The sequence below is a fragment of the Exophiala viscosa genome (assembly GCF_022695815.1).
Source record: "Exophiala viscosa unplaced genomic scaffold EDD37scaffold_7, whole genome shotgun sequence".
Lineage (NCBI taxonomy): Eukaryota > Fungi > Ascomycota > Eurotiomycetes > Chaetothyriales > Herpotrichiellaceae > Exophiala > Exophiala viscosa.
The window spans coordinates 793,149-819,896 of record NW_026944359.1 but is presented as its reverse complement, the minus strand read 5'-3'; the positions used below and the strand labels follow the sequence as shown (position 1 = coordinate 819,896).

At 51.8% G+C, this 26,748-nt stretch overlaps 12 protein-coding genes across 12 annotated transcripts; 8 read left to right on the top strand and 4 right to left on the bottom strand.

Annotated features, from left to right (window-relative positions):
- Positions 1-343: 343 nt before the first annotated feature.
- Positions 344-1,887, top strand: EDD37DRAFT_565607 (acyl-CoA-dependent ceramide synthase; the record flags this gene model as incomplete). The annotated part of the gene is made up of 2 exons (XM_062814062.1): positions 344-524; positions 581-1,887. The coding sequence occupies 2 exons, from the start codon at positions 344-346 to the stop codon at positions 1,885-1,887; spliced, it is 1,488 nt and encodes a 495-aa protein (XP_062669011.1).
- A 209-nt stretch (positions 1,888-2,096) lies between these two features.
- Positions 2,097-3,948, bottom strand: EDD37DRAFT_458970 (26S protease-like protein regulatory subunit 4). Its single transcript, XM_062812938.1, has 3 exons — positions 3,793-3,948; positions 3,676-3,744; positions 2,097-3,625 (listed from the first exon to the last, which is right to left on the bottom strand). The coding sequence occupies exons 1-3, from the start codon at positions 3,793-3,795 to the stop codon at positions 2,306-2,308; spliced, it is 1,392 nt and encodes a 463-aa protein (XP_062669010.1). The 5' UTR covers positions 3,796-3,948; the 3' UTR covers positions 2,097-2,305.
- A 599-nt stretch (positions 3,949-4,547) lies between these two features.
- Positions 4,548-5,333, top strand: EDD37DRAFT_566165 (ubiquitin-conjugating enzyme; the record flags this gene model as incomplete). The annotated part of the gene is made up of 2 exons (XM_062814086.1): positions 4,548-4,802; positions 4,854-5,333. 2 exons carry the CDS (start codon positions 4,548-4,550, stop codon positions 5,331-5,333), a joined length of 735 nt encoding a protein of 244 aa, XP_062669009.1.
- Positions 5,334-5,547: 214 nt separating this feature from the next.
- EDD37DRAFT_459009 (cyclin H) lies at positions 5,548-7,174 on the top strand. The gene is made up of 2 exons (XM_062812939.1): positions 5,548-6,084; positions 6,179-7,174. Exons 1-2 carry the CDS (start codon positions 5,761-5,763, stop codon positions 6,986-6,988), a joined length of 1,134 nt encoding a protein of 377 aa, XP_062669008.1. The 5' UTR covers positions 5,548-5,760; the 3' UTR covers positions 6,989-7,174.
- Positions 7,175-7,394: 220 nt separating this feature from the next.
- Positions 7,395-8,524, top strand: EDD37DRAFT_651302 (NAD binding Rossmann fold oxidoreductase; the record flags this gene model as incomplete). Its single annotated transcript, XM_062818337.1, has 2 exons — positions 7,395-7,677; positions 7,731-8,524. The coding sequence occupies 2 exons, from the start codon at positions 7,395-7,397 to the stop codon at positions 8,522-8,524; spliced, it is 1,077 nt and encodes a 358-aa protein (XP_062669007.1).
- A 215-nt stretch (positions 8,525-8,739) lies between these two features.
- Positions 8,740-12,683, top strand: EDD37DRAFT_458927 (uncharacterized protein). Its single transcript, XM_062812937.1, has 2 exons — positions 8,740-11,214; positions 11,263-12,683. The coding sequence occupies exons 1-2, from the start codon at positions 8,820-8,822 to the stop codon at positions 12,408-12,410; spliced, it is 3,543 nt and encodes a 1,180-aa protein (XP_062669006.1). The 5' UTR covers positions 8,740-8,819; the 3' UTR covers positions 12,411-12,683.
- Positions 12,354-14,782, bottom strand: EDD37DRAFT_458914 (LAT family L-amino acid transporter). The gene has a single exon (XM_062812935.1). The coding sequence runs from the start codon at positions 14,516-14,518 to the stop codon at positions 12,653-12,655; it is 1,866 nt and encodes a 621-aa protein (XP_062669005.1). The 5' UTR covers positions 14,519-14,782; the 3' UTR covers positions 12,354-12,652.
- An 894-nt stretch (positions 14,783-15,676) lies between these two features.
- Positions 15,677-17,857, top strand: EDD37DRAFT_458923 (uncharacterized protein). The gene is made up of 4 exons (XM_062812936.1): positions 15,677-16,268; positions 16,317-16,594; positions 16,643-16,761; positions 16,815-17,857. The coding sequence occupies exons 1-4, from the start codon at positions 15,767-15,769 to the stop codon at positions 17,557-17,559; spliced, it is 1,644 nt and encodes a 547-aa protein (XP_062669004.1). The 5' UTR covers positions 15,677-15,766; the 3' UTR covers positions 17,560-17,857.
- A 547-nt stretch (positions 17,858-18,404) lies between these two features.
- Positions 18,405-19,618, bottom strand: EDD37DRAFT_458910 (triacylglycerol lipase). The gene has a single exon (XM_062812934.1). It carries the CDS (start codon positions 19,410-19,412, stop codon positions 18,435-18,437), a length of 978 nt encoding a protein of 325 aa, XP_062669003.1. The 5' UTR covers positions 19,413-19,618; the 3' UTR covers positions 18,405-18,434.
- An 8-nt stretch (positions 19,619-19,626) lies between these two features.
- Positions 19,627-22,023, bottom strand: EDD37DRAFT_633892 (amino acid/polyamine transporter I). Its single transcript, XM_062816816.1, has 6 exons — positions 21,789-22,023; positions 21,656-21,726; positions 21,483-21,596; positions 21,336-21,418; positions 20,541-21,268; positions 19,627-20,481 (listed from the first exon to the last, which is right to left on the bottom strand). Exons 1-6 carry the CDS (start codon positions 21,897-21,899, stop codon positions 19,987-19,989), a joined length of 1,602 nt encoding a protein of 533 aa, XP_062669002.1. The 5' UTR covers positions 21,900-22,023; the 3' UTR covers positions 19,627-19,986.
- Positions 22,024-22,359: 336 nt separating this feature from the next.
- On the top strand, positions 22,360-24,369 carry EDD37DRAFT_566095 (Alpha/Beta hydrolase protein; the record flags this gene model as incomplete). The annotated part of the gene is made up of 1 exon (XM_062814081.1): positions 22,360-24,369. The coding sequence occupies one exon, from the start codon at positions 22,360-22,362 to the stop codon at positions 24,367-24,369; it is 2,010 nt and encodes a 669-aa protein (XP_062669001.1).
- A 1,049-nt stretch (positions 24,370-25,418) lies between these two features.
- On the top strand, positions 25,419-26,589 carry EDD37DRAFT_610426 (uncharacterized protein; the record flags this gene model as incomplete). The annotated part of the gene is made up of 3 exons (XM_062815212.1): positions 25,419-25,774; positions 25,813-26,164; positions 26,239-26,589. The coding sequence occupies 3 exons, from the start codon at positions 25,419-25,421 to the stop codon at positions 26,587-26,589; spliced, it is 1,059 nt and encodes a 352-aa protein (XP_062669000.1).
- Between the last annotated feature and the right edge of the window lie 159 nt (positions 26,590-26,748).

Genomic DNA, 26,748 nt, shown 5'->3' with positions numbered 1-26,748 from the left:
GTCCACCCCGTAGTAGTAAAAACTGCCACTCTTTCCTAAACAATTGTTCCTCAAGGCCAACATCCAGTCCATTCGTTTGGCAATTGACTTTACGCGAGAAGTGTGCAGGGAACTAGCTCCGACATTCGCTTTGGCTTTCCCACATCCAACACTCTTATCCGTACGGTGCACTATCGCAACACACACATAGACTGCGCTGGTCGCTACGACTCTCCTCCAAAGACACTCCGCCTTGATACCTATTCGGTGGCGGCATTGGAGCAGCCTCTCGCTATTCAACACCCTACCTGAAACCCTATCATCACCAACCGCTCAGAGTGCCCGACTTTTGGTGTTTCGCACGATGTCTGGCAACAATGGCCTGGACCAAGAGAAACTAGAAACGATTACAGATCTGACGCTTGAGCGCCGTTCTCACAATGCAGCGCCTTCGCAGAAGACCGCCTGGCCTAGGTGGGTAAGGAGAGGGAGAGAAAAGAGCAGTATAGCACTTGCATGTGCGTGGGTAGTTGAGCATCAAATCAGTACGCATGCATAGAGCCTCCTATCAGAAAGAGTGAAAGACTGACCCTAATCTCAGGTATATCGCTGAACCTCATATCCATGCTCTTCTTCGTACACATATTCTTCCCTGCGGCGCGACATCATACGCAAAAGTTTTTCCGCATCTCCTACTATAACCCGGCCACCGGATCCTTTGGCCTGGGATGGGACGATATATTCTTCGTCTTTTACTGGATTATTGTCTTTACCGGCCTTCGATGTGCGGTCATGGACTATGTCCTGGGTCCGTTGGCCTCATATCTGGGCCTCAAAAAAAGGAAACCCAAGGTGCGCTTCGCCGAACAAGCGTGGATCGTTCTCTACAATACCACGTCCTGGAGCATAGGCATGTGCATCATGTACAATTCCGACTACTGGCTCAACTTGCGGGGGTTATGGCGAGATTGGCCGATCCGAGAGATGGATGGGTTGGCCAAATGGTACTACCTGGTACAATTCGGCTTCTGGCTACAGCAGATCGTGGTGGTAAACATTGAGGAACGACGAAAGGACCACTGGCAGATGTTCACACATCACATCGTCACATGCGCACTCATCTTCACCTCCTACGGCTATCACCAGTATCGTGTGGGCAACCTCATCCTTTGCTTGATGGATGTTGTGGATATCCTGCTGTCGTTTGCTAAGATCCTCAAATACCTTCACTTCCAGACGTCGTGCGACGTCGCATTCGGGGCGTTCATGATCAGTTGGTTCATCAATCGACATGTTTTATACATGTTGGTGTGCTGGAGTCTCTACACGCACATGCCGGAGGAGATCCAGTACGGATGTTACAAGGGCAGCGTCGGAAATCTTCAGGGACCACTCCCTACACCGGATGGTTGGGATCATCTCACTCAACCATTCCGTGACCCTGAAGGCCTGGTGTGCTGGAACCAGAATATTGGGCTGACATTCCTCGGCATGCTGCTTGCTCTACAGTGCATCATGATCTTCTGGTTCGTGATGATTGTGCGAGTGGCGTACAAGGTTCTTACAAACCAGGGGGCGGACGATTCCCGATCGGACGATGAGGATGAAGATGAGGAGGAGGAAGAAGAAGAAGAAGAGGAAGAGGTCCACAAAGACAAAACATCGCTTCCATACCTTGAGAGCGAAGTGCTGAGCACCGACACGGACTTTTCGCTTTCCACGCAAAAATCCAAGTCGACCTCTCCGTCTGGACGGAAATCGAGCCCAGAAGCCACATCTGGGTCAGGGCGGAGGAAGCAGAAGCACGAGAATGGGCATTCGTCCAGTGTCAATCTTCTGGCGGGAAGCAGTGATCGCAAAGAGCTTCTGGGCCGGATCGGGTGTGACAAGGGGTCTGCCTCAGACTGAACTTTTGCCTGTGACTAAAACGAAGGCTGTGTTCTAACTGTAAAGCTCTGCCTTCCATGTGGAAAGGCTCACATAGAGTCGAGGTCGAGCCGCTCAGCCTGCTTGGGGCAATGCCATGCCACCTCTACTATATCACATGAATGACGAAACTTGATGGAAATTGATTTATTGTATAAACCTTGGTCCGGTGATGCATTGTTGCAATCAGCTTGACATGAATGTTGCACCGAGTTTCATCAAACAAGCATCTGTGGAAACGTCCACAATGGTCCGCTGGTCAAGAAGAAAAAAATCAAGGCATACCATATAGATCACGTCGCATGGTTGGCCAGACGCATCATCGTGAACCCTATGAAATACTCTGTTACACTTCAGCGATGTCCCAGGACCGGTCTGCCTCTATAAATTACAAGATATTCTACAAGTACAAACCTTCCGGCTCGCCTTCGGTCTTGGTCTTCATGACGGCTTCCCTAGCGCTCCGGAAGTCGGCCATGTTAACGCGCATTCTGCGCTCACGCAGCGCCCTCAGCCCAGCCTCGGAGCAGATAGCCTTGATATCGGCACCACTGAGATCGTCCTTTTGCGCAATGAACTCATCAAGTTCGACATCCTCTGCCAGGCTCATCTTGCTGGTGTGTAAGGTGAAGATCTTCTTCTTGGTGTTGGTGTCGGGATTTTCGAACAGGATCTTACGATCGATACGTCCGGGCCGGATCAGTGCAGGATCCAGGGTCTCGATCTTGTTGGTTGCCATGATGACCTTGACATCGCCTCGGTCGTCGAAACCGTCAAGCTGGTTGAGCAATTCAAGCATGGTTCGCTGAATTTCTCGTTCGCCACCTGATGTCGATTCATATCGTTTGGTGCCGATTGCGTCGATCTCGTCGATGAAGACGATGCTGGGTGCATTTTCTGCTGCGACTTGGAAGAGTTGTCGCACCAGTCTTGGGCCATCACCGAGGTACTTCTGGATCAATTCGGAACCAACAATACGCAGGAACGTGGCTGATGTTTGGTTGGCCACGGCTTTTGCAAGGAGGGTTTTTCCTGTGCCTGGAGCGCCATAAAGGATGACACCTTTTGGTGGTTTGATGCCCATCTCTTCGTACAGTTCCGGATGTAGTAATGGAAGCTCGACCGCCTCGCGGACTTCCTGAATTTGATTCTCCAGACCACCAATATCTGCGTATGATTCAGTCGGTGCTTTGTCGAGTTTCATGACGGACACCAGTGGGTCGGCGTCGTCAGTAAGAACTCCGACGACAGATACTGATTTGTGATGCAGCAGGATAGAAGCTCCAGGCTCGAGGAGGTCTTTGTCAACAAAGGACATGATGGACACGTAGTACTCGGGGCCAGTAGCGCTGGATACGATGGCATGATCGTCGTCGATGAGCTCTTCCAGATTACCAACACCCATGGGACTTCCACGCATGTCGTCGACCCGGCTTCGCTCATCAGCGTTACGGTCCAGTTCAGCACCTTCTGTAGCAGCAGCCGGAGCTTGTGTCTGAGCGGCTTTGGCTTTTCTTAGACGTTCTTGGTTCTCGACGTATTCTTCTTCCAGAAGCAGGTGATCGTGCACCCGTTGCATTCTTAGATACCGTAGCTTGCATCGTGCAGTAGGATAGATGGTAGGTAGCTTCGCAGCGGCATTGGGTCCGGCTTGCTTGCGCTTCTTTCGTCCGATTCGGGTCGTTGGTTGTGGAGGTGGTTCGTACTTGGGCTTGTCCTTCTATAGACAGTATCAGTACTATCTCGACATGGGAGATGAAGACGGCAAACCTTTTTGTCCTTATCGTCTTTGCCTCCTTGTCCTGGAGGGCCGCCTCCCAATTGTGATTGATTGTTTCCCTGTCATTCGTAAGTCATGAGATAGCATTGGAATGCGAAGTTGTGTACCATGATTTAGAGAAGACAGAGCAAGGGGACGCTGTCTGCGAGGAGTTGGATAGATGAGAAAAGTGTCCTTGAAGATGATAGCAGGTTGTTTTGGGAGAGTAGAGGATGAATCGCGCAGAGGGTGACGATATGCAGTCGCGCCTAGCGGAGAGACTGCGTTGAATGCAGCAGCGAGGCCTTAGGCTAACCTAACCCATTCACAGTTAAAGCAGCGCTTACGGAGTTTGTTTGAAAGACAAAACATTCGGTTGTCCCCGCTAAAGGCCAAAGGCAGCTGCCCTCCGTCATCCGTCGCCTTCTGAGCCTGCAGTTGTCTTCTCCGAATTCGAGGTTCGTCAGATCCTCGAACCAACTTACTCACATCTGCGAACAGGCAACACGTTCTGTATTAGGCTGTGTAAATCGAACATCTCACTTTGGACGAAGTCATCGAACCCAACCGTGCCGCTTCGAGTTAAGAGACCTCTGGCAAGTCTTACTCGACAAAGTTGCACTGCCTACCATACTACCTGCAGACCATACTTGCTTCGATGTGATTCTCTTCCCAGCAGACAGCCTGATATTCTTCCAGACTTCATACACTTCTCACTCGCATCACACCTGTCACGACTTCTCACCTCTGTTCACTTTACGACCTTCACACAACTAGTGCCATTTTGACGGTCTAGTCTTATCAAGCCTTAGCCCGTTCCTGCCTCGAGAGAACGCCCTCCGTTACATTTCCTCACAACGATTGTTCAGACTTTTCGGCAGCCATGGCAGGACATAAAGCAAGACGAATACAGAAAGATCTGATGGACATCCGTGCAGACACAGCATCCCAAATTTTGGCAGAGACGATCGGGGACAGTATGACGAATCTTAGAGGCTCCTTCAAAGGCCCATCGGGGACACCATATGAGGGTGGCACATACGAAGTATCCATCACCATCCCAAACGAGTATCCTTTCAAGCCTCCCGTCATGAGATTCATTACAAAAGTGTGGCACCCAAACATCTCCAGTCAGACAGTAAGCCGCCAGAACTCCATGCTCAGTTTCAACTACTAACCTCTTTCCCAGGGTGCTATTTGTCTAGATACCCTAAGTACGGGTTGGTCGCCTGTGCTGACCATCAAATCCGCCATGATCTCGCTACAGTCGTTGCTCAGCTCACCTGAACCGAAAGACCCACAAGATGCGGTGGTGGCACAACAAATGATCAAAAATCCCAAGGAATTTGAAAGGGCGGCCAAAGAGTGGGCGGTGAAGTACGCTGGAGCACCAAAGACCCTCATCGGAGAAAGCAGCGGCGGGTCAACAGCCGAGTCCATTGAAGAGGCCGAAAGGGAGAGCAAAGAACGAGAAGCGGCTGCAAACATTGCCGTCTACGACGGTTACAACAAAGAGCTCATTGATCGATTTGTGCATATGGGCTTCGACGTCGAACGAGTTGTAGAAGCCTTCAATTATGTGGGTATTGACCGCAATGGAGGACAAGACTACGAACTCGAAGAGGCGTATATGGGCGACATCACGGCAAGGCTATTGGGGGAACCATAAGCATGGAATGCCTGGACTAGGGCTACTAGGCTTTGCTGCATAAAAGCGCTGGTGTTGATAGGATTTCGGGCCATGCACACTTCTTGACAATGGCATGTATATCACGATGGTTATGATCATATGACATGAATGAGCACTGCCATGTAAGGCATGAACGCTTCTATAGCTGAACTTTCTCCTAAACTTCTATGTAAACGAGTCAAACGACACCATCTTACAGACAATGATTTACCCCAGAATGTAGTATGTTGTGGTGGTAAAATGGTGTTTGGTGCCTAGTTCGACCCAAACTCTGACATCTCAGCGAAGTGCTTCAAGTGATCACGTTTCTATTTATTCTTCACCACGGATGCAATTGACTGTCACCTGAATCATGTCAAAACCGGGGCACTCGTTATAACTGTAGCAGGTTCAGATCAATGTCAATATGATCGAAGATGATGTGTACAGAGCATCGTCCCAGTACCGCTACTGGTCATACACAAAAGAAAGCCTCGCGCGGATACGTCAAAATACCAACGATCTCGCCTCGGAGCGTGTAAAGGCCGCATTTCGACGGGTACATGCCTCAAAAACAGCCCACCATGGAGCGAAAGATGACCCAAGCGGCAACGGCGCCCAGAATGGAACCGACGATCTAAACGTCCAGACCTTGACTGTCGAGGAGGAGCTGAAAGTGGTTGAATGGGGCTGCTCAAAGATCACGGATATGGGAGAGGCTATGAACCCGCGTATACCGTCACACATTATGGTAGGTAAATCCCTATGTGCTCACCAACTCACCCTGACTGGCATCATACTTGAGATGTATACTTTTGTGGCTCATCTGTTGACTATGCATGTAGGCTACCGCCATTCAGTATCTACGACGTTTTTACCTGACCAATTCAGTCATGACATATAATCCCAGGCAAATCATTGCTTGCGCCCTCTACCTGGCGACAAAGGCCGACCACTTCTATATATCGCTTTCGAAGTTTGTCGCAGAGCTTGAAGGCGTCACCGAAGACGACGTCAAAGCCCCGGAGTTCTTACTACTACAAGGTCTCCGCTTCACGCTGGATGTGCGCCATCCCATGAAGGGCCTGGCAGGCGGGCATATTGAGATGAATGTCATGGCTGAAGAAGGCCAACTCGGGACCATCTCGACATCCTCAGGCGCGGCAAAGAGAATAGGCGTGGCTGCTGATCACGCAAAGAGACTACTGGCAACGGCTGCGCAAATGACGGATGCATATTTTCTCTACACGCCCAGCCAGATCTGGCTTGCTGCCATAATGGTCGCAGACAGAGAACTGCTGGAAACATATCTAGATCACAAAATGTCCAGTTTGCCTTCTGGTGATTCTGCGGCGACGTTGAAACACAAGCTCGTCTCTACGATCTCAGCTTGTGCAACGCTACTCGAGTCGTGGCGATCACCGGAGGATGATGCGCCCCAGCGGAAAGAGATCAGACGAATTGGCAAAAAGTTGACTGTCTGCCAGAATCCGGAGAAAACGGATATCGTGGCAGTTGCAAAGGCGAAGGCGGCAGAGAAGAGAGAAGGAGACGGCAGTGATGCAGAGAAAGCGCTGAAGAAACGCAAGTTGGAAAGAGAGAAGCTCGAGAAGGACGGCGATGTTTTTGGCCCTGCACTCAAGGATTTGCCATGATGTTCATAGCAGACATAAAGGTTTGGTATCCTATTACAAAGGCCTCACCGTCGACAAAGACCACACCGGAAAACTACGCTTCTAGGTTAAGATCGTATGACCCGTTTCCAAGTCCAGGAGAGGGAATGGTTAGAGCCGCGATCAGATTCCCAATCGGCTCAAAATGGAAATTTTAGCAGTTCTGTTCTTTTAATTCCCCGCTTCCTGGCATTGTTGAGCTAACGTGGGGCATTGGTAGAGACATAAGTATTGTCGTCGGGCAATTGACGACGACAGACAAATTGTTCAACAATCTCTGCATCACTTTCTTGTCACCGGGCCTAATCTGAAGAAACGACAGAGAGCCAAGCCCAAAAGACCGCGCGCTGCTCAGAATTCGATCAAGCTTGTTTGGACGGTCACAACGATGCCTGGAGGCAAATACAACGTGGGCATCATTGGCTACGGCCTGAGTGCAAAAACCTTCCACATTCCCTTCATCACTGCTGTCGAAGACTTCAACCTATATGCCATTGTTCAAAGAACGCCAAAGCCGAATGATGATGCTAGCAAGGACCACCCCAACATCAAGTTATACCATTCTACCGATGATCTGTTCAAGGACGAAAATGTCCATGTCATTGTGGTGACCACGGCGCCAGATTCACATCTACAACTAGCTAAAGCAGCGATGCTCGCGAAGAAGCACGGTAAGGAACCCTCTTCAAAGATCCTACAAAGCATGGTCTCATGAGAATCTTAGTCGTCGTAGAGAAGCCGTTCACACCCACATCTGCCGAAGCTCAAGAGTTAGTAGATGTCGCAAAGGCCCAAGGAGTACTCATCACCGTCTACCAAAACCGAAGATGGGATTCGGATTTCTTGACGCTCAAGAAATACATCGATGACGGCACGTTGGGCAGAATCGTTGAATTCGAGACGCACTTTGACCGCCATCGCCCGGAGCCACCAGCCGATACCTGGAAAGCACACAACATCCCAGGAAATGGCGCCGTGTACGATCTCGGAACCCACTTGATGGACCAAGTGATCCATCTCTTCGGCATGCCGCAGCGGGTGACTGGATTTGTCGGATCACAGAGAGAGTCCAACCCTACAGGCCTGGAAGATTCGTGCACGGTGTTCCTGCATTATCCCCAGATGTTGGTCACGGTCAAGGCAGGAGTGGTCAGCCCGGAAGTCAAGCAATTACGATACTGGGTCCGGGGTGTCAAGGGTTCCTTCAAGAAATTCCACTTGGATCCCCAGGAGGACCAGTTGCGAAAGCAAGGGTTGAAGCCCGGAGACAAGGGATATGGTCTGGAGCCTGAAGAATCATACGGCACGCTCAATTTGAGCAAAGACGGGAAATTTGTGAGCGAGGTTGCGCCGACGGTGAAGCCAGCAACTTATGTCGAGTACTATCGCAGGTTGGCGGCTGCTCTGAGTAGGGATGCTTCTCAGATCCCTGTACCTCCTGAGCAGGCTGTGGGCTTGATCCGGCTGGTAGAGCTCGCCCGCGAGAGTTCAAGATTGGGGAAGACATTGGATGTATAAGTAATGACAAGTCAAAATGTATGGTATTGAGGACCGAAAAGTGAATAGCTATGTCAGAATGGATGTATTTCACGCATCGTTACCACTAGTATCGCGGTGGCGGACGTTTCAACTCGTGAGTGCATAAATGGTCCACCCTACAAGATGAATTACGGCAGATTATGCGGCAAACTATGGAAGGTGCGGCCAAATACTTATAGACATTCCTAGATCTGATCTATTGACCGACAACCAGCCAGCGACCTACACAGAATGCAGCCAGATTATCGAGACATGATCACATGAACGACGCTCAATGTTCAAGAGCCATGCCCGAGTCCTCCATGGCACAAGTGTACCTAGTCCTCTAGCCTTCCACACGACCTGTTGCCGGAGAGAAATATCTATAAGTCATCTGTTACGTGCGGAAAGATGTCATTCAGTGACCTCGTCACGATGTGCAGCATGCGAGAAGAACCTGGGCCATCCTCACTATCCGAGGCGGCCGTCATACACGAAGTCACATGCACGATCTTCTGGGTTTCTCACGACGACTCCTTCCCTAGTTTCGAGAGATGCCCAACAGTGGCGTAGCCAGAACTGTCAGCCCCGACATGGCTTCCACACGAAGCCAGATCTGCTCTTCCACCAAGGTCATGCTATACAAGGGGTCTCGCCCAGTCCAAAAAGATCTGGGCCCTTACCTCCGGTAGGACCGCCTCGCGTTCCACCACCGGGTCCGCCCGCGCCTCGTCACCCTCATGCCAAACCGGCGCCTCCCTCGGGGAGCAGGAGAAGGGTTGGACATGTTGAGAACGACCAGCAGCAACATTTGTCGAACCCGATTGAGGAAATGCGAAGAGAGAGGGAGCAAAAGTTACAGCAGCTTCGTATTCCACAAAGAATGGTACAATGGGATAAGAGAGTCGAAGAGGTTCTTTCCGTCGGTCAGCAAAATCTGAACAATGGCTCCAGTGTCACTCGGGCTACGATCAGCAATGAGGTGGCGCAGGCGAGGAAGACTGCACGCGCCCATTGGCACGTGGAAAGGCTCATGACGCCCCTCGATAGACAACTAAAGCAGTATGTTGCCAACATTGCCAGAGTCAAAGACGAATGCGGGCAACTACGGGGGGACATACAAGCTAGTCGGAAAGCACACCGGAAGGCCCTCCGACTCTTTCATCGTTCCGTCTTTCTACAAGCTAGCGAGGCATTGGACAATAGTCGGCGCGTCAAAGCAGTCAATGACAAGCTTAGGGCAACCGCACATCGTCTTCAAACTGTGGAGCAAGACTTCTCCAATGAGAGCCTCAAGCCTTTGTTCGATGACTTGAAGAGTGCCGGTTGGTGGGAGAAGCCAGCAGCGAACTTCCCGCTCCAAGGCGTCTCTCCACGTGGTGCTACTCCGAAGTCGCGTAATGTCCGTCGAGCTTTGGCCGGGATACTATTCGCACGCGAGGAACTTCTTGACTACGCGCACAGCATAAACATAGACTTACATCTTCTTCGAAGGGCCAGGAGGACCCGAGCTCTGTGCCGCCAACCAGACGTGTCCCAATTTCGTTTTCGGGGCGACAGACTCTACCACACCGTGTATCTTATCGGTACAAACTTGGACTCGATCACCATACATTATCACCGCTTGCGTACGTGGCTTAGGACGAGTAGCGAAGACCGATGGAAAGTGCCGTTCTATACCCAAGATCGATTCCACAGACTATTTGAGAGAATGTCGGAAACGGTATCAGCCATGCGAGACGAGTACCACGATCACCTCAGCAGCATCACAGCCGTTGGGATCAAGTCCAATTTCGCTCTACAACAGGCTCAACTACTGGAGTTTCGATCTCTCGTGGTCTGGCTGACAAGGTTCCATGATATGAACACCAATGTGCAGGAAGTCATCGACAGCAGCAGTATACATTATGCTACTCGCAGGAATCTGCAGGAATGGTTGAAAGATTCCAAAGAACTGAGACGTGAATTCTGGGACGCGGTAGATGTGGCTATCTCTTGGCGAGGTGCTGCCAATATTTGTTTTGGTATCGTCACTCGGCCATTTCATCAGAGCTCGTTGATGATGAGCGCGACAACGACCACGAAAAGCAATCTGCCACGCCCAACTGTGGACATCCTTCCTGAGAAGCAGACACGACTTCCATGGGCGGTATCAGGAAATCTGTATCCAGAGGAAGGGGGAATCCCTGTCCACTTTGTTACCACAGCCAACCATGCATCAATGGTCCTGCAACGATTTTCTGGCTGCAAAGTTGTGGGTCTCGATCTTGTAGTGAAACCCAACTCAGACATGCGTCTGGGTTCATCGAGGGATCATTTCGACTATCTGGTGTTGGCAAGTGGTCGCGAAGTGGCAATCTTTCATCTTGGGGTATTGAGAGCATCCGTGTACAGGAAATCCATCCTTGACGATCCTGCTATCTTAAAAGTCGGTGTCAACATGCAAAAGCAACGCAAGTTGTTGGAAGAGCACTGTGCCATCGACTTGATAGGATATCATGATTTGACCCCCAAGACGAACGGTAGCGCCGATGACCACGAAACAGAGCTTTCCAACCCGACAACTGTATCATCAGTGGTGGCCCGGAAGTTTGGGACGGTTTTACCAGAAATCGATCTATCGCTTGCGAGTCTATCTGTATATTCGCAAGACAACCCTCTCTTGGCAGATCCTCCGCAATTTTTCACCTGTGAGTGTTGTAACTGGAATTCTGTCTTGTCTCGCTAACGTATCCCAGCTCTCGCATCTCGTGGCTATGCAGCCCTGCAACTGTATCACTCTGCCTGCCTCGCTGCGGGAGTCACTGATCTGCCTGGGATGGTCGCACCCGGAGCTTCTCAAGCTGTCTTTGGTCCCGTCTCGTTGCACACTACCTTGCGAAGAGTCAGTCTGGCGATGGTAAAGCATGTGTTCCGCGAGCATAAAGAAAGATTGCGGCGCAGCCACACCATGTTGCGCAGTATCCAGGCATACTATCTTTTCACGTCGTTCGGGGAAGATTTGACAACGATCAGGGCATGCCTGCAAATACCCAATCCAGCTGCAGTGATATATACAGTGGCTGAACAGTATAAACTTCCACTCCGTGCGGAGTATCGGGAAGGGCTTAAAGCAGCCAGGGGCTTTGTTTCAAACTCTGTCGATGGTCTACAGGCCTTACCCTCTGGGACTGGCATATCCAAGGTCAAGGTTCGTGCTCGACGTGCGAAGAGCAACAAGGTTCCAAAGGCTGGTGTACAGGCTTTATCGTCTAGATCCGGGACCAAACAGCTCAGGACGCGTGCTCGACCAACGAAAAGCATCACGGTCCGAAGGGTGGCCCCCAAACTCGTTCGGAGCGTGCGGCCCGAAATCATTCGTCGGGTGGCTGCTGACCCGTCCACTGGCGCCAATGGTTCTGACCGGAACGGTACCCTTGAACGGCATTCTCGTCCACCGAAAAGGTCGACACTGTCGAAGAAGTCCTTGGCTTCGGAGAGTTCAACAGACAAAGATAGGGCAGCTCAGTCAAAGAGACGCGCCAAGTTGAAGAAAGTAGAGACCACTACGACAGCCGAGACAACGACGAACATAAGGAACAAAGGTGAACAGAAAACTCAGGAGGAGGCATCTGCTATGGTTTTAAAGTCAACGACGAAAAAGACCGAATCTGTGAGCTGGAAACCCTTGGCTACTGTTGAAAGTGGTCCAGCAAGTTCACCGAGCACGCTAGAGACGCGACGGCTTCCGAAATCATCCAGCTTCTGGAAAAGTAAACTGGCAAGGCGGGAAAGAGCATCTGCAAGAAAAATCCATCAGTTTACGCCTTTCGGAGCGTCTTCAGAGGTTAGCAAGACTACGCTTCCTAAAGCGCCGCGGTCAGATGTTCGAAGTATCGCCCCTTGATACACGCCGTGATCGACGCCTGGCACTTGGCCTGGTCACAGGAACTTATAAGATGTATGTGGAGTGGTGGACACATGCTTATTCACACCGCAATGTACGGGCTCATATACGTCGAATGAAACGCTCGGTGCCTCCCTACTGCCGTGAGGCTAATAGTAGTCCAATAGTGCCGGATGGTGTAATGATTCCATATACATGACAAATCTAAACATTTGTCCCAATTCCCGTCAGGTTACAATGTTTTAAGACCGTCCCCACCGTCTCCAGAACCGTCGCTCTCTCTTCCCCGAGATGCCCGAGTCGTCTCGTCCCGCAACACGCCAATAGTACACGGGGATACCGCTCGCGACGAACGCCACAACAATGACCGTCTGCAATGGTTGCGCCACCACGGCCCGACTGACCAGGAACAAACTCACGCAGCAGAAGATGATGGGCGTCGTGATCCAAGTACGGTATGGTCTTTCGAGATGAGGCTCGCGGATGCGCAGTACAATCAAACCCAACACCGTCAGGAAGTAGAAGGTATACCCTGCCACGCCATAGAACGTGATCAGGGTGTTGAACTCGCCTAGGCAAATATAGACCATGCATATCACCATGTTGAGCAGCATGGCATTGACGGGGGTGTGGCCCAGACCAACGGCCTTGTCGCCGAACAGCCGAGTCAAAGCCTTGGACAGCCAGGAGCGACGACGCAATTTATTCAGTGGAACGGGTGTCTCGGGCATGCCAGATGAGAAGCCGAGGCCGATCTTGCTGAAGACCGCGGGGATGTAGCCTTCGCGCCCGGCGGCGTAGACTAGACGGCCTGATGTGAAGGTCGTCGCATTGAGGGCGCCGAAACAAGATGCGCTGACGATCAACGCGAGGACTAGTCCGCCTATGGGACCGAAGACTTTGCTTCCGAATTGGACGGCGACAGTATTGGATTTGTCGATGGTGGCTTGGGGGAGAACGAAGATGTACGCGACGTTGGCGAGGAGGTAGCATGTTATCACTGCGGGCATGGCTGTGTGCAGGACACGCGGGAGGTCCCGAGTAGGATTCTTGAATTCGCCAGTCACGTAATTTGTGTTATCCCAGCCGTCGAATGCCCAGAGACCGGCGTACAGCGCGACGGCCCAGCTTGAAACGTCGGTTGAGGTGTTTTCGAACCAGTGATGGGTTTTCCAGTCTTGGTTCGCGGGTCCGTTGAAGGAAAAGCCGGTTGTGGCGACGACGATGCCGATGACGGTGACGGCCGCTAGAGCGATGAACTTGAGAAACATGAAGAGGTCGCCTAGACGGGCTGCGAAGCGCGTGGAGAGGCAATTGAACAGCGTGACGAGCATGAGCGCGACCAGGGCTGGGACCTTGTTGATCCAGGGGTTGACATCTTCTACGTCCGCGCCTATTGCTGCGCGTACCACGTACTCGCCGAAGATGATGGAGATGATTGCGGAGCCGCCCGGTTTCAGAACGAGTATAGCCGACCAGGTGAAGAGGAAACCAACTACTTCTCCGAAGATTTTGGCCAGGTAGACTTGAGCTCCGCCGTTCAAGGGGATGGCACCTCCTAATTCAGCGTACGAGGATGCGCCTGTCCATGCGAGTAGACCGGATATGGTCCATACGATGAGAGATGCGCCGGGCGATCCAACATGCGAATTGACCTGTGCTGGTGAAGAGAATATTCCTGAACCAATGATCAAGCCCACCACCAAGGATAATCCGTTAAGATATGTCAACGTCTTATTCTTCTCGAGGTTCTGTAGCGAGCCTCGCTGTCGGTCAAGCGAAACAGCCGATGGGTTTCCTAGCGCCGTGTATCCTCCTCCAGCGGTCGATGAGAGTGGGAATAGAGCAGGTGTGAAGTCGAAGGCAGAGGATATCGAGTATGACCTTCCAACACGTAGACCGTCGCGTGTCACTGGGTTGGCATCGTGTAAAGGGTCCTCATTCTCTAGTGAGATCCTTCGAGAAGATCCTATACCGGAACGGGATGAGGTCTCGGAAACGGGGCCTTCATCGTGGTCAGAGTCGGCTAGGGAGGCGAGCTCGAGGGAATCTCGTCCGGGGAGTTGTAGTGGCTTCTGGATTTCGGAGAAGCCTAGTAGAGGCATCATGGGAGAAGGAGTGGTAGGTTACTGCGGTCTCCTTGTCATTGTGGCGTCTGGAGTGCGATCGAGATCATTCACAATCGTACTTGAACTGATCACAAGGGCCTGGGCAGCATGGTTCGCCAGATCTAGTTTCGTTGGGTGTGAGGTCAGTCAAAACGCAGGAGGCATATTGACAGGCCTGCGATAGGCCAATCTCACTAGTTGAATTCGGAGTAAACACGCTGCTTTTCTGGCAGACTAAACGGCAAGACGGGGTCCCCTGGAACAAAGGACCCCGGATATTTAGCAGACACCGAGATCAGATCATCGGTGTTTGGTTTGGTGCTCTTCATGATTGTAACCATCCTGTCGCCATTCACATGTCGTCAAGGCGCCTTCGTATAAAAGACCAGAACGGCTTTTGCTCCCCGGAACGAATGCCGTGAGGAAGCTACCCCCGGGTCCCTTTGTTGTCTTCCATTTCTTACTTTCAACCCTTCAGGTAATGTTGCAGATTTCGATCGAGCTAATATCGGTGCAAGTGCTCCAGGATGACCAACCACACGATCGTCACCATGTCTGTGGTGAGTTCTGCTGCCTTAAGCTCCACGGAGAAGCCGAGAAACTTGCTCGCGAGGCTTTGCAGAAAGTCAAATGCTTCCACTCAACGCAACGAACGCATCCCAGACACCCTTCGTCAGAACTAAGCCAGACTGTAAGTGAACGCAAATGACTTTGATAAAATGGCGCGTCGGAGGACCCCGAAGAATCATGCTTCTTGACGAGAAACTTTGTCAGCACAGTGGCTAAAAACCCATGTGCCTCACCTCGCTGGACTGTTCGATGCAGGGGTTTCACATCGCCAGTACGCAATGAGGTACGTCCATCGACTCCCTATTGACATATCATATGTGTGGTGGCAAGCTTCAAAGCTACACAAATTGTGCAAGGCTGTCTCAACGATATCACCTTCCTGAGGCAAGAAGGACTATCCCGGATCGTCATTCTGAACATATAAACCTTACAAGTGACTGGCGTGGCAACATATCTGAGGCCAACGTTGGTTGGAGGATATTGGCCGCGGGACGCCATTGTACACTGTCATGGTCCACCAAGGAGCATGGTCTTTAGTTGCTAGCTTTTTGTCGATGTTTCTGTGCGCGGCTTATTGATTTACCATGAGTGTCCTGTTCTTCAGACGAACTTCAGTCTCTCGTGTCACAAAAGAAGCACCATCAGGACCCAATTTACCCTGGGCAGCAGTTTCCAGAGATGTCAAACATCCATTTCGTACACGACAATGAGCCAGGTACGCCATTGGACACCGAGCAAACTCGCGCCCTGCGCTCCCACGTGCGGAAAGTCAACCTCGAAAGATTGCAGCAAAGAACTACTCAGCGCATGGAGAATTTTCGATCCCTGTCGATCGACGACTTTTCACAGCATGGAGAGATTAAACCAGAAAAGCGAAGATTTCCTGTGCGGTTCGAGGTTGCAGCAACTGAGGCCTCTTCTTCGAATGCGCTTCAGTCTGATAAAGGCCCTCCCGTACCAAGGGCAGAACGGTTGGCGACACTTGCTGCTACAGAGGGGCCGGAGTCTTTGTCGGGCACGATTGGCGGAGCGTCGGCAGGGCTAAGAACAGGTCTGTCCTTGGAAGTAGCAAGTGAGGATGAGGTGCTTAGAAGTACCACGACGCGGCATCTCTACTCAGCCCAGATCTCCGCAATGACCGGGATTCACGAGAATCTGGCCGAGAGTCTATTGAGCAGTGGTCTGTAACCTGAACCAAGAGTAAGTTACAGGCGCTAACGTATTGCAGGAGCGTTTCGGGTAGCTACTGAGCCGCTTCTTACTGCTGAGCATCAGACACCCGATTTGATGCACCTTTCGATCTTTCCCGACTTGTTGGAAAATCGGGCATTCTTGTCGGCTTTGATTTATTCTATGCTCCAGTCACCGGACTATTCTACATCTGCCACCAAAGGTCTGCATTTCAAGGGAAGGGCTATTCAGTGCCTGCAGGAAGATCTCCACAAAAATGGCTCAACATGCTGGACCCTTGCTATCTGCACCATTCTTGTTCTGTGTGGTGCTGCTGTAAGTTGAGTCCCTGTCATCTGTTTCGTCAGTTCTAATTGAAAGTAGCGTCATTCTGGCGAGATCTCCGAGTATACTGCCCATGCGGAAGGACTGGACCGACTTGTGCGTCTTTGTCATTCAAGCCAGGTTCAGCTGCCATCTGATATTCTTCGCGCAGTTCTCTGGTAAGCCATGAAATAAAATTGCCTCTGTTTTCAGCCGCTGAATCTTCCGTCAGGCTCGATCTTACCGGTGCCGGGATACTGGGCGACAGGAGGAGGTTTTCTGAAGACGACTTCTCCGCCTTGCTCAATATCGATACGAATCTGCTATCCTGCCCGCATGACGAACTGCCATACGGGTTTACCTTCCACGGAGACATCATCCATCACGATCTTCTTTCGTGCATAGAGAGAATCAAAAGCTTGCAGAGTACAATGGCCACCAGCAGTCTTGAAGCTATCAAGGCCGACAATATGCGAGCGTCGATAACATCCCGGCTCGTCTCTCTTCAGCAGACTTGTCAGGGATTCGGACCAATTTCTGAGGGCTGTCGTGTTGCAGCATACATTATCTGTGATGCCTGCATTGACAGATGTGGAAAGAGCTCGTTTGTCGGTTCGCGTCTGTCAGAAAGCTTGACTCGCATACTCGCCGAGAGCATCGGCAGCGAAGAATGGGCTTATCGACGAGATCTGCTGCTTTGGCTCGTCTTGGTAGTAGGAGCGTCTGCCTCACGAGCAGGAGGATGGTTTGGTTCAGGAGATGATTCTCCTTACAGAGATCTCATGGAGCGTCTTTTGCACAATGCTAGCACCTGGGCTGAAAAGGAAGAGGGAAGTTTTATCCTTCGAAGTACTGTGCAGGGGTATATCTACGATCAAGATTGGCTCGATAAACGGCATTTAATCCCACATTGGATGGATCTGGAGAAATTACTTACGCAATCCGAGATCTTCGATGCACGAGCATCAGGATCATGAAATAGGATCTGTGGCTGCCACAGCATTTCCTAGAGCAACGGCATGCGGTTCGGCGTCCCAAAACAGAAGTCTTATCCTACCAAATTTGGAAGGTTACCGAGAACCACGACCAGTTATGGAGACAGTTCAGACCCTGGCAGAGTACCTCAATATACGAAGGAGAATACGTCCAGGGCCCTTGAGCATTGCCCGCCAACACGCTACGATGGTATAGGTGCGAAGACACTCTCATGCTAGGAGCTCGGGCAAATGAGGCCCCGCGGACGCAATCTGCGACCCGAGGGCCAAAATGCAGACACAAGCTATTCCTTGGGGTAGGGTTGTCTTCCAAGGTAGGAACTTTTAAAGTGATTGGGGTTGGCAATGAAAGGGGAGTGATTAGTTGTTCACAGGCTTCTATCTCGACGGACTGTGGTCATCATAAGCGTGATTCAACGACCTGATGTCGTTCCGAGAATGGATGGGAGTTCTGCAGCCGTATTGTGAGGGCACTTTTTCTGGTTGTTGTGATAAGGCTGTGCATTCCAGGGGCTGTGATTTGCTGGGAGCTCTGCCAGGCCTGACTGACTTAGTGCTTATGGCACGGGTGGGGAAAGATGCACTCATTGTATGGAGCACCTTTCCATTGTAAGACACTCCTTGAGAACGGAAAAACCGTGTTTTGTGTATATGCAGTCTTTCAGCGCCATGATAGCTATATTCCCTTCCCTCCGGTACGTGAAAAGGTCTCTAGCCTGACAAGCGTGCTTCACAGCAGTGGTTCTCTCTATACACCCAGGAGTTCCTCCCTAATTGAGACCCCCCAGTTGGTTTGACCGTCGCATTCTTCGTTGTCTCCAGTTCAAATCACAAGACAGGTGCTTAGTATAGCAAGTCTATACAGTCGCCAGAGCTTTGTCCCGATTCTCGAATGCCTGTTTACTGACCGGTATATCAAAGGCGACTATTTCGAATGCATGTGGAACACCAGGGTACAAATGAAACTCGACGTCAATATCTGCAACAGCCAGGCGCCGCACGTACTCGATACTTTCGTCGCGGAAAATATCCAGACCACCACAATCAATGTATGTTGGTGGGAGACCTGACAAGTCTTTTGCCCGGGCAGGAGCAGCGTACTCGGGTACATTGGCATCAGGATCTCCAGCCTTGTCGCCCAACAAGGCCGTCCATCCAGTGATGTTGTCACCAACCTTCCAGATCGCCAGCGGCTCAAGAGCCTCAATGGGCTTGTTGTTCCTGTCATCCAGCATGGGGTAAATCAGCACTTGTTTGGCCACGGGAGGTTGCAGGCTCTTATCGCGAGCCTTGAGGACGACTCCGGCGGCGATACCACCACCTGCACTTTCGCCCATGACTGCAATTCTGCTTGGATCGACGTTGAACTCTGCCGTGTGTTTGGACAGCCACACCAGCCCTGCATAGCAGTCGTCGACCAATCCCGTGCCTTCGGTGCCCGTGTGTTCCGGAGCAACGCGATAGTCGACGCTGAAGAATGGGATGCCAGTCCTCGCGACGGTATTGGCAATGCCCTTACTAAACCCAGCTACGGATCCCATGATCATGCCTCCACCATGACAGTGGAGCACGCCGGCTGTTGGGATTTTGGATTGCTGTTGCGATTTCACTGTGAAGGCGTGTACAGCAATCTGGTAGCCGTCTTCGGCTTCGACATGGTGGACAGTCTCCTCGACTTGAGGGACGTCGGGAAGATGAGACAACATCTGGATGATGAGGGCATGATTCTTTCTGCGCCCTTCTATATCGTGGGTTTCCGGTTTTGCTCTGGACTTTAGAGTCGGAATGAGTGGCACAAGGGCTTCAGAGAACTTGGCGGAGTATTGGAGCGGCATTTTGCATATGTTGGAACCACAAGAGCCACAACGTTACAGGAATATGATGTGAATATCGAACGGCGAAATCGTTCCCAGCATCGTATAAGTCCGGCGACCGGCTTAAGGCGGACACCGGCCTCGCCGGCTATGCAGAGCTTGGGTTTTGCCGAGGAATCTCATAAATCACACCCCACGTAAGCCATCGACGTCAAACTTTGGCTAACGTTAGCACCCCATGGAGAGCACACTACCACGGCTATGATCAAACCGTGAGCCGAAAGGTCCGAGTAATGTCCGTAATTCGGGATATGTGCAAGCTGTGATGTGATGGAATAGTTCTTTAGTACAGTACGTCCCAACATGGCGCATAAGTGTGTTTACACCAAGAGCGGTGCAACCCTACAGGCATTGGCATGCCCTCTCCTAACATAGGAAGTTTATCTACCCAGAGACATGTAATCCCTTCATAACATATCTCAGGCACTTCCTTTCACAACTCAACTGGTACACTCTCATCTCGCAATCATGAGTGCTCGTCCATGGATCGGGGTGTATATCCGTGCTTCGTATGGCCTGGAATATTGTACTCAGCCTACGACTTTTCCTTCGTGGCAGCCACCTCTTCCGTTGTCTCAGCACCTTCCTGACCAACGCCGTCCAGTGTGATCTCTACCTTAGGTCCGAAGTAGTGGTACCTTGCTCGGAGCATCCAGTCGACGGTCAAGACGCAAAATACGCCCACAGCGATCGGGCCAGCATAGTTCATGTCTTCCGCGGTGACCGGCATCACAGATGGGAATGGTAGAATAACCACAAAGAATATGCACCAGCATAGAGCGAAGATGTTAATCGGCACACCCCAGCGGCCCAGCTTCCATGGTCCGTACGCGATAGGTGTAGTCTGCGTCAGTCTGAACCACAAGAAGGACCCAATAGGTAGCGTATAGGACATGAAGGCTGCCAGTGTGCAAAGCGACACGATAGCCTCCAGTGCCACTGAGCTGCCGATCACAATGACCGAAAGCACGATTGATATGGTGACGCTCAAGTAAATGGCATTCAAGGGGACCTCGAGCCTCGGATCGACCTAGCCACAGATGGTCAGTCTCGAATTTCGAGTATAATACCAATTGAGGACAATCATACCTTTGCCAGGGTCTTCGCTCCTGGGAAACCTCCCTCACGCGAGAAGGACCACGCCAATCGGCTGGCGGCCGCTAACAGACAGAAGGAGCAGGTGATCTGAATGGTCATCATCATGACGTCCATGATGGTGGCCGCCGCCTTGGAGTTGGTGGCTTGGTAGAAGATTTGGATGATGGGGAAACCAGTCGGTGTGTCGAGCACGGTATCGAGGTCGGTGATGCAATATAGGCTGACGACCATGAAGGCAAAGGCCATGGTCCCGTTGATGAGCAGGGTGTAGACGAAGGCCCGTGGGATATTGAGAGAGGCGTTTCGGACCTCCTCGGACATGTGGACGCAGCCGTCGGCGCCCGAGATGGAAAATGCCGGCAGCAAGAGGCCGATACAGAAACTAACGCCGTTGTTGGACCATCCGCTGTTGTTGACGAACTTGGTCCATACGAATTCTGAGGATGCCTTTTTGCTCATGCTGAGGAGGACAATGGTGATGACGAGGAAGAAGACGATATGTGTAATCCCGGATACCGTCTGCATGACCGGGAGAGCCTTCTTGCCGAGCGTCAGCATAACCAAGCCGACGAGGGAAAACATGATCATCAGGAGAAAAGTGTGCCAGCTCTTAGGGACGTAGGAGCTGTGGTTGAGTACGATGAGCCCCTCGATTTGCTCGGCGAGGAAGACCGTGGTGCTGACAAAACCAACTTGCCATGCGATTGATGTCAACCAGCCTGTGATGACGCTGTAAGAACCTGTCTTGCAAGGAAAAGCACGTTGGATAGGCGACCATGTCCGTACCTTGGAAGTAACTCAGGAATACCCGAATGCGTGGGGGTGCAAAGTGGAAGGTCCAGAAGTATTGGCCACCAGCGACGGGATACCTACAGACACCGGCTTCAGTAAACCTTATTCATCCTCGAGAGGTCAAGAAGACATTCCACTTACATTGATGCCATCTCGGCGAGAGAAGCGTTGATGGCGAGGATTCCAAAAAATGTCGTGATGAACCCATACACTACGGCCACAGGGCCTCCATTGGTGAATGTCGATCCGATCAGGCTATGGTCCAGAGTCACTCCATGTTTTCTCACGCAGAACAGCAATAGATATAGCCTTACGAGGTTGCAAACTCCCAAGAGCACAAGTTGGTAACGGCAAAGCCAAGGATATTCCAGAAACCCCAGTTTCTCTGCAATCAAATACGTCAGTTCACGCACCCACGTCAAGGCAGATAAAAGAGGCTCTACTTACGCGGAGGAGATCCTTCCTTCCCAATGCTGCGAGCACAGCTTCGTCGTCGGTTATGGGGGCATCCACTCCTTTTCGGATCGTACTCGCCGTTTCAATGCCGTCGTTCGACATGGCTGCTGTTGTGCATGCACCGTTTTCGTGGAGCAAGGCGTGAGTGATGAGCGACAGGTGAGTGGGCTTTATAGTAGTGGGACAAGAACGGAGATTTGCAACTGCAGGACATGGAGATTCAAACGACAGACTAGAAGGTGATAGAGGGTTTTATCTACAAAAGGACGAATGCTGGGACGGCGCCGAACCGGTCATGTGAGTTCCCGGAATCTCAATCAGGCAACCCTCCCCACAGATAAGGCAGCATACAGCGTTCGGTTCATGGAACACGCGGAGATGCGCTACGGCCACACGGCGCCGTTTCCGAAATCCGGCTGTAAGCGTTGAGAGAAGCTTCGATGGGGAAGGAGACAAAACGCTTGATCTGCTGATGTGTTTGCAGCACACGAACATTGACTGTGTCTATGCCGAGCACAGAATCTACCCAGGTCGTTACGATAGAGGACTACTAGTTTGCACCATGGTGTCCGGCCAACTTCCAATACGTGTTGATGATCATTGCCCAATCACTTTGCCCGATGGCACCGTCCTCTCCGCGCAGATATGGCGGCCGGACGATGCAAGTGCCAGCCCGGTGCCTGCCATTCTCGAGTATTTGCCTTATCGCAAACGCGACTACACTGCACCACGAGACGCCCTGAACCACCCTTACGTCGCTGCCCACGGGTATGCGTGCGTGAGGGTGGACATGCGCGGATCGGGTGATTCAGAAGGGGTTTTGCTGGGTGAGTACCTCAAGCAGGAGCAAGATGATGCGCTAGCAATCTTGCAGTGGATTGCTGCGCAGGACTGGTGCACAGGGTCAATTGGGATGATTGGTATTTCCTGGGGTGGTTTCAACGGCCTCCAGGTAGCCGCTCGACGGCCTCCTGAGCTCAAGGCAGTTATTTCAATCTGCTCCACCGATGACCGCTATGCCGACGATATTCATTATATGGGCGGTTGCCTTCTGGTTGACAACTTCCTGTGGGGTGCTACTATGTTCAGTATGAACCCTTTACCGCCGGATCCGGTTCTGGTTGGGGAAAAATGGCGAGATCTTTGGCTGGCCCGCTTAGAGGCTGGCGGTTTATATATGGTGGACTGGCACCGTCACCAACGCCGTGACGCCTTCTGGAAGCACGCCTCAATCTGTGAGAATTACGATGCCATTCAGTGCCCCGTGTACTTGGTCGGTGGATGGATGGATCCTTATACGAACACGATTTTCCGGAACCTCCAAAATCTCACCTGCCCCAAGAAGGGTCTGGTCGGCCCCTGGGCTCACAAATATCCCAACTTCGCGGAGCCGGGTCCTCCGATCGGCTTCCTCCAAGAGTCGGTGCGATGGTGGGATAAGTGGTTGAAGGGCAAGGAGACAGGCATCATGGATGAACCAACACTTCGCTGCTATATGCAAGACACGGCACCACCACAGACTCATTACGACTTTCGACCGGGCCATTGGGTAGCGGAGAGTGGCTGGCCCAGTCAAGGCGTGGCATCACACGGCATGGGTCTTGCTCCCGGGCGTCTGACAAACGAGGTCTCCACGAGCAGCGACCACTTAGCCTTTTGCTCACCGCAAACAGTGGGCTTCGCCTCGGGCAGGTGGTGTATCTTCGGCCTAGATGCAGATGAACCCGCCGATCAGCGTCAGGAAGTTGGTGGTTCTCTTGTCTTCGATAGCCACACGTTCGCCGATCCAATGGACCTCCTCGGTCCGGTGTCCCTCCAGCTTCGCGTCGCAAGTGACAAACCCAACGCAGTCCTCGCAGCCGTTCTCTCCGAGGTGTTGCCCGATGGGTCGGCGACCAGGATTTCGTGGGGTCTCCTCAACCTCACGCACCGCAATAGTCACGCTGATCTGGAACCACTGGAACCTGGTCGTTATTACGACGTTACTGTCAAGTTGAACGATCTGGGACAGCGCATTGGTGTGGGAAGCCGCATTCGACTGGCGCTGTCCACATCATACTTCCCTACTATTTGGCCAGCACCCGAAGCTTCGAGACTGACGTTAGACTGTGCTCACTGTAAGTTGGATTTGCCGATGCGAAGCGAGAACCCGCTCGACTCTCAACTCAAGCCGTTCCAACCGGCCGTTAACGGGTCACCCCTCAAGACCCACGTCATTCGCCCGGCCCGGTCGAGCAACAAAGTCTCGCAGGACCTGAATTCGGGGGTAGTCACGATACTTCTCGAGGAAGATGCCGGACTCTGGGAAAATGAGCGGACTGGCTGGCGGTACGGAAGTGACCAGACCATCATTTGCTCCGTACATCCAGACGATCCTCTGTCGGCTCGTGCAGAGCAGCGATTCCGGAAGGAATTTGGCCGGGACGAGCTGGACCTCGCCGTGGCCGGCTGGGCCAAGATGTCGGCCACTCGGACGGATTTCGAGTTGACAGCGCACCTCGAGGCGTGGGAGGGGAAGAAGCAGATCTTCGGAAAGGACTATGCCTTCACCATTCCTCGTGACTGTGTCTAGTCAAACGCAGCCATTCAGACGTCGAACGAGCTTCATACTCAATCGGCAGGCGTACGGAGTCTACAGGACGTGCTCAGTGAGAATCCTGAACTCTAGTGCAACATGTCCATTAGGGAACTATATACAACCAGCACTTAATGGCAGTAGACCTGGCGCAGCCATTGTTAGTGTTCAGGAGGATACCAAAAACAGCGAGCTTAACGCGATGTCAATACATAGATTGATGACAGATTTCCTGGCCACCTTTCTAGTTGAGTGGTGCGTCGCAGAATACCCAGGACGAAATCAAGTTGGTCAGTGACTGATAGCAAATCCAAGTCATTTGGTCGAACGAAACACCATCTGTACATGCTCTTAGGGGTTCGCTTCCGTGTAATAGAGCACTCAGTGCGCCGTACTGATTGAGCACGGCATGGTTCAATCGACTAAGCGAGCCTTCTTTCGTTATCAGGTCGCTACAAGCCACCAACCCCGGTAGGAGAGTGGCGATAAGGCTAGTCCAGATGTGCCGTAAGATTCCTTTCCTCGCTCTCCTCGCGACCCCATAAGAGCCGTATCACGTGAACGGAATCGGCGCCGAACCGTGCTTTTCGACGACTTCCTAGGATACTCACCCTGCTTTGGGCACTAGCGTAGACACTATGGCATTGCTTCCACGATAAGGACCCAGACAGGAAAGATGTGATGCCTCCATGGGCAGCTTTGTTCGCGTCCATGTTTACAGCTTGAGCTGAAGAACCTGGTGATGAGCAGGGCCCTGTAACTCGTAGAATAGCCTGCGTCGCCAGCATTAGGTAATGGATCAAGATCAGCCCAAAAGATCTCAACGTTGTGCGGGTGGTGTTCTATTGTGCCTATTGTCGTAAGCCCTTGTGAACGGAATAGAAGTGGTTCTGAGTTAGCAAGCCCCTGGTTTTGGGAGGTAGCGGGCGGACCGGACGGATCAGACAGAGGCCAATATAAATCCATCCCCCATCATTGCGGTTACACTCCGACCTCTTTTCCGACCACGACCATTCAGCCACAAAGCCTGCCACACCTCCTCAAGTATGACTAGCACGATGGTTGTGGCTCCCATGCCGGTGGCGCCCTTGCAAACGACAGTTACTCGTCCAAATGTAGAACTGCCACAGTACCTGACAGAGATTGCTTCAACAACGGTGAAAACACCCTTTGACCCTGCCAAACACCTGGATTTTACTCCGCCCAAGACCGTCATTACAATGAAAGATATCGGACTTGAGGGACATGGTATCTCCCCGGTGGCAGTCTCAGAACCCTTCCGGCTGTTCACCGACGAAGCCGTTCAACAATTCAGGGCCGAGATCTTCAGCAAACCCGTCTTGGATCATTGTCAGGTGTCGTCCAATTTTGCCTCGAATATGATCCGCGCCTATGCCGCTGAGTATGAATCATTGTTTTCCTCTTCCATGAGAAATCCAGGACTAACCTCATCGGGCCCCTCAGCTATGGTCCGTTTGCCTATAGCGTCTGGCATCACCCGGAAGTCATGGCCATCATGTCAAAGGTCGCCGGTATAGACTTGACAGTGGGTATGGACATTGACGTTGGACATGTCAACATTTCCATCAATGATGATACGAAACCCTCAGATCCTCGGACTGAGGTCGTCCCCGGAAAGAACGACGACGAGACGCCGGCATTTGCGTGGCACTATGACAGTTACCCTTTCGTCGTGGTCACGATGCTGTCAGATTGCACAGACATGAAAGGAGGAGAGACGGCCCTGCGCACTGCCTCTGGCGAGATCATGAAAGTCCGCGGTGCAACGATGGTGAGTAGCCCTGCCGTACCTTTTCACGAACCTCACGTTGGGGGCGCAGACTTTCTAACGGCGTTTTTGCACAGGGAACCGCAGTGCTCTTGCAAGGACGCTACATTGAGCACCAGGCATTGAAAGCATGGGGTGGTCGGGAACGCATCAGTATGGTGACTTCATTTCGACCCAAATCACCGTTCTGCAAAGACGAGACCAGCCTTGCGGGTCTCAGAGGCATCACCGACCTCTGTCTGCTGTATCATCAATACGCCGAATATCGATTTCAAGTGCTGGAGACACGGTTTCGCACAAGTCGTCAGAATCTGCTCAAGAGCTTTCATAAACAACGTGGATTTGATCTGCAGGGGACGAGATCTTTCCTCGAGGAGCAGAAGCGATACGTGGAAGACCTATTGAGAGAGTTGGTGCCTTATCCTTGAACGAGGCTTTGCGTTCCATCGTCGCCCAAGTCAAGCCGTGTTTGGGATCTTAGATTGGTACATGGAGAACCATAGATCACGACTGAGGGGGTGTCTTTTGTTGTTAGCGTCATCATACGTAGTTATCGATTTAGCTACGTGGTCGAATAGGACGGAATG